The 5,677-nt window shown below is 33.1% G+C and overlaps 1 protein-coding gene across 1 annotated transcript; it reads left to right on the plus strand.

The window, feature by feature from the left end:
* The first annotated feature begins 220 nt into the window (after positions 1 to 220).
* Positions 221 to 4,692, plus strand: UR9 (uricase-2 isozyme 1). Its single transcript, NM_001249762.2, has 8 exons — positions 221 to 471; positions 747 to 839; positions 1,182 to 1,257; positions 1,447 to 1,556; positions 2,485 to 2,576; positions 2,803 to 2,976; positions 3,134 to 3,224; positions 4,241 to 4,692. Exons 1-8 carry the CDS (start codon positions 262 to 264, stop codon positions 4,322 to 4,324), a joined length of 930 nt encoding a protein of 309 aa, NP_001236691.2. The 5' UTR covers positions 221 to 261; the 3' UTR covers positions 4,325 to 4,692.
* The last annotated feature ends 985 nt before the right edge of the window (positions 4,693 to 5,677 follow it).

A 5,677-nucleotide genomic window follows, 5' to 3' on the forward strand; every position in this document is an offset into this window, starting at 1 on the left:
CGTCCAAAACCTATTTGTAGCAAGAAATTGAAAAAAAAAATTATTAACAATTTGTTTGGACAATGATGTAATGTACCCGCACACAGCACACAGAGATACAGCAAGGAGGGGATAGTAAAACCGGCAAACAGGGCCTTGTCCTCACACGAGACACGCACACGTATAAATAGGGCGAAAACTCAAAAGAGTTAAATCACTCACACACTCTTTCTTAAGTTCTCAGAAACCTTAAAAACAACAACGTAGGAGTGTTCGGAAAAGATGGCTAAGCAGGAAGTGGTGGAAGGGTTCAAGTTCGAGCAGAGGCACGGGAAAGAACGCGTGAGAGTGGCGCGCGTGTGGAAGACGAGGCAGGGGCAGCACTTCATTGTGGAGTGGCGCGTGGGGATCACTCTCTTTTCGGATTGCGTCAACTCGTACCTCCGCGATGACAACTCTGACATCGTTGCTACTGATACCATGAAAAACACCGTAACAACCTTAACCTTCTCAGTTCTCTCTCACCCACTTTTTTTTTATTATTTCTCTTTCTGTCAATTTTTATTGTTAATTTCTGTACATGAAGGTCAATCCTATTTTCTTGTTCTAGTACATGTTTCTGTGAAGTTGAATTTATGCAGAACAGGAAATGTTTGCCTGTGGTTGTGTGAAAGTACAATGTCATTTACCACTTGATCATTTTCGTCTGTTTATGTTTACCATCGTCAGCTCACTGAGTTTTGAATTCTTATCTAATGTGCAATTAGGTGTATGCAAAAGCAAAGGAATGCTCTGACATACTTTCTGCCGAGGAGTTTGCTATTCTGCTTGCTAAGCACTTTGTATCATTTTACCAGAAGGTTGGTGACTGAAAATCTAATATCAATATTGAGATTATTTGTACTTTTCCGCTCCTTATTTGTTTTTGTTGTTCCTTTATTTTGCACTGTGTTTTTCCTTTGATCTTTTTTAGGCTAAGCATTTTGCTTTGGACTGTCTTTTATCGGAAATTATTGTCATCCTTCTCATATTTTCTTTTAATGTAATTACATAAGTATTTGGTTTAACTTATTTTGGAGAAATAATTGTGTATTTTTGCTCACTTCCTGTGAGAGCTTTATAAAATAAGTGATTATTTCCCATGAAAAAGCATTTCTAAATATGTGCTACTTGATAGAAAGAAAACTCTTGCTTTTCTGTAGGTTACTGGTGCTATTGTGAATATTGTGGAAAAACCATGGGAGCGTGTCACTGTGGATGGTCAACCTCATGAACATGGTTAGTCAAACTATCATACATTGTGCTGACTTGCTCGTTTTAGAAGGTGCTCATATATGTCACACTCTGTAGAGGTTCTGCTTTTGTTAGCCTTTGCACTCAATTTGTGTTGCAGTTGAAGATTCTTGATTTAATTATAGTTATAGTTTGTTTCTACCTGTCCTCAAGTTCTTGGTTTTATTGTGTTAGGTTTCAAACTTGGGTCTGAGAAGCATACAACAGAGGCGATAGTACAAAAGTCTGGTTCACTTCAGTTGACTTCTGGTATTGAAGGATTGTCAGTGTTGAAGACAACCCAGGTAAGCTTGCTAGAAACAAGTGCTTTGATTTTCATCTAGTTTTTCCAATTCCTGTAACTCTAATACAGAAGTTCTCAAAACAATATGATGTTTTCAGTAGGAGTGGCATGATCTGTTTTTAAGCTGAAGATAAATGCATGAAAAATGTAACCATTTACCCAAAAGAAAGCACAGACTTTTCTGATTTCATTTTTCTTTTTATGGCAACTTCGGTGATAATTTGCTCAAAATATTTTCTGCACACATCATACAGTAGTTGCATTACACATAAAACTTGGGATTGCAATACAGTATAACAGATTCTACGTTTTATATAATTTATTCTGAAATACATAGGAAAGTAACACAAATAGGCTGAGTACTTTTAAAATTACAACTTGTATTTATACAAACTCTAATTGAAAATACATAAATTGCAACTATATCAAGGCTCATAAAATATTGTAGATTTTTAGTTAAAATCAGTCTTACAGTACCAGATCTATGATAATGATGTTACCAAAATTTTCAATTCTGTGTAGAAGATGAGGATACTCAAAATGATTTCGGTATAATAAGAGAAAGAGAAGATTATTACTAAAGAACAGAAAGAGAAAAAGACAAAAGCTGCTGCATATACTTCGCATGGCATCGCTACATCCTTTTTTTCTTATTTTTCATATTGAAATTCCCTTGGTCCTAAAAGGGTGAGGACTGAGGAGGATAATTCTTTTATTTGTAGTTCTGAAATTGGTTACATATCTTTCATGGCTGATATGAACTTTCTCAGATGGTAGACGAAATAAACCTGTTTGGGCTTTGGAACTTGTTCAATTTGCATGAGCATATAGATTCATACACGGCATTATTACAGAACTGGTTTGCTGCATACTTAGAAAATACAAGTTGATGTCCAAGTTATTTATTTATTTTTGTGACTTCTGAGCAGTCTGGTTTTGTGAATTTCATAAGAGACAAGTACACAGCACTTCCTGATACCCGTGAAAGGATGGTAGCAACAGAAGTAACCGCACTGTGGAGGTAATTTTTGTTCCCTTATAATTTGCCTTAATATTATGGAAGCCAATCTTGTAGGCATAATTATGATCAATTTCATTACAATTTCTAGAAATTTTTCTTGTCATTTTTTTTAATTGTAAAATGAAAGAGTTCATATAGCATCGTCCAGGTAAGGAATTCAAGCCTGAAAAGTTTTCTCATTGATTATTACACTGGTATTCTTTAACCTGGATGTGGTTGTTTGTAGGTATTCGTATGAATCGCTGTATAGCCTCCCTCAGAAGCCGCTTTACTTTACAGAAAAGTATCAGGAAGTGAAAAAAGTTCTGGCTGACACTTTTTTTGGCCCACCAAAAGGGGGAGTCTATAGCCCATCTGTTCAAAACACACTCTACCTGATGGCAAAGGCCACACTGAACAGGTTTCTCACTGTCTAACTCATTGCGTGTGTAGAAATCTATCTACCTCTCTATTGTCTCTGCATTTCACAGCCACTTTTGGTTTTCCCCTAAATAACCACAAGTTTAATGCATGTGTGATAATCCTAGATGGAGTAACTATTGATTTTTATGCTTCAGGTTTCCTGACATAGCTTATGTCAGTCTAAAGTTGCCAAATCTTCATTTCATACCTGTCAATATCTCAAACCAGGATGGCCCTATTGTGAAGGTATTGTGATTCTTTTCTTTGAAAAGCTTGCAGAATTTAGTGGAACCCATTATGAAGTCTTAATTGATGTTATTAGTATTGTGACATCTTTCTATAAGGAGAAAAGAATATTGAGGAACCACAGTTGGAAATCAAATGTGACACTATAATGATATAAGCACTAAAACTTGAATTTTGCATTTTAGTCATGGGCTTATGGCCATAATTGCAGCTGCAGGATGGACAAGTTTAATCTCACCTTTTACCAATGGTTTGTGATGACATTAGGAAAGACCTACAGTAACATGTCCTGTATTTACTGTGTATTATTTTAAATTCTTGATATCCGGCCCTCATATTAGAAGGGATCCTTACGGAAGGAAAGTTTTATGTGGTCTTGCTCGTAGGCCAAGTAAACGCAAAAACGTATGAAAGATCAAGAAAGGAAATCCAGAAAACATGTCATTTGATAAACCTAATTGAACCCATTTTCTATATTTTCCTTTCCTGCCCAAATATTTATGTATAAGCTTCCTTCAACTTGTCTACATCTCTGTCACTTTATGACTGCCCTTTATAGCATCTCCAATAATGAACATCATTTAGTTTTTTTAACTCTTTTAATGGCTCTTACCATCCCACATCGGTTTTAAGAACTTTAGCAACTTTTCACTCCAATGATGCATCTCTGTAAGAACTTAAACAGGTCTCAAGTTTTTTACATCTTAATTTTTCTTTAATGGGTCTCAGACGTTACCTTTCAATTGTTTTTTAATGGTTAAGAGTCAGTTCTTTTATAAGAACAGTTCTTACTCGTAATGTCCATATCATCTTCCTCCAGTGGTGAACCTAGTTAAAAATGGTTCTTAACTTTAAGAACCTACACAAGAACTATCTTAGAGATGCTCTTGTAGTGAAGGTATAGGTTGTTCTAAGATGGTCACATCAATCACAGATCACCTTATGTGTTCTATATTTAGAATTTACCTTGTCTGTTACATCTTAAAGACGATACTGAATTACTGATGCTTATGCAGTTTGAGGATGATGTGTACTTGCCAACGGATGAGCCACATGGGTCAATTCAAGCTAGTTTGAGCCGCCTTTGGTCAAAGCTGTAGAAACTGCAGAAACTATGGTGCTCATCCCTTCTGGTGGATTGCTAGTGCAGCCTAAACTAGCAAACCTGGCCTCAGATAATGCTTTCCATTAATGTGTCTTGTAATTCTGGTTTTTGTTATCTTTATCTTTTGTTTTGTTTCATGAAGAACTATTATGCATGAATAACTTCCAGGAGGGATATTCTGTGGGTTGCACCAATGTTAAGCTTTTTGTTTCTACTATTCCAATAATTTCCTAGTGTCCTTGTGGAATCTGAAATAAGTCTTACTATGACGTTGATGCAATGCTTTTTTATGGTCATATAAAGATGGTCATACTCGTACATTATAGTCAAGATTTTTAAAACGAGAGTTGTCACCAAATTGGTAAAGACATGGTTTATGGTTTAATGGTTGGATAAGTAATTTAACCCGTGGTAATTTGATATATATTTTTTTAGTGATATTCTTTTTCCAACAGTCTTTATAATTGTCTGAAATTAATTTAAAATTCTTATTGAGTGTCACTTATAGATTAGGAGAAATTTTTTTTTAATAAGAAATGAAACCTATCAAAATCGGTGATTTAATAAATTTTCACTAATAATAAAGAAGATTCAGAAAAAAATGTCGCCAACATTTTTCTTATTTTGAAATTTACATAATATATGGAGTAATAATTAAATAATATCTCATGTGCTTGCATATAAAATTTGATTATAACCGTTTGATAAAACTAGTTGATGAATTAGCTTAAAACTTATAAGCGAATAATTGGAGATGTTGAAAGTTTATAAATTAACTTATTGAATTAAAATATTTGATAAAATTAGTTTTTTATTTTATTTTACAGGACTAAAATTAGTTGTTAGAGTAATTGATATTAATAAATGTAAAATGATATTAGATAATATATTAACAGTTTTTATTTGCATTCTGTTTTTTTTAAAATAAAAAATATTTTAGGTAATTATAGTTTAATTTTTTTATGAATTTTCAATTATTTTAAATTTTTTAAATATAAAGTGTATTAACAAAATTCGAGAGGAAAATATAAAAATGACTTATTTTATTAATTTCGTAGCTCATTTTTTCTCTCAAAATAATATACTTTGGTTTCTTTTTCTCTAATTTATCTTTTTCTATCTTTATTTTCTAACAGATCCTTGTTTTTCCCTTGATTTTCATAGATAAACCAACATGTAATATTTAATTTTCTAATATTTAATAGCTAAATGATTCAAGTTTGAGTTTGTTTGAATTGTTCTTTGTACAACTAAAATAAAAAAGAACGAAGTATAATTTAATAAGAGTTAATGAGAGAGATGAGAAGATAATAATTAGTTAAAACAGTGAAAAAAACAATAAATCAAA

Source organism: Glycine max, chromosome 10 (assembly GCF_000004515.6).
Source record: "Glycine max cultivar Williams 82 chromosome 10, Glycine_max_v4.0, whole genome shotgun sequence".
Classification (NCBI taxonomy): domain Eukaryota; kingdom Viridiplantae; phylum Streptophyta; class Magnoliopsida; order Fabales; family Fabaceae; genus Glycine; species Glycine max.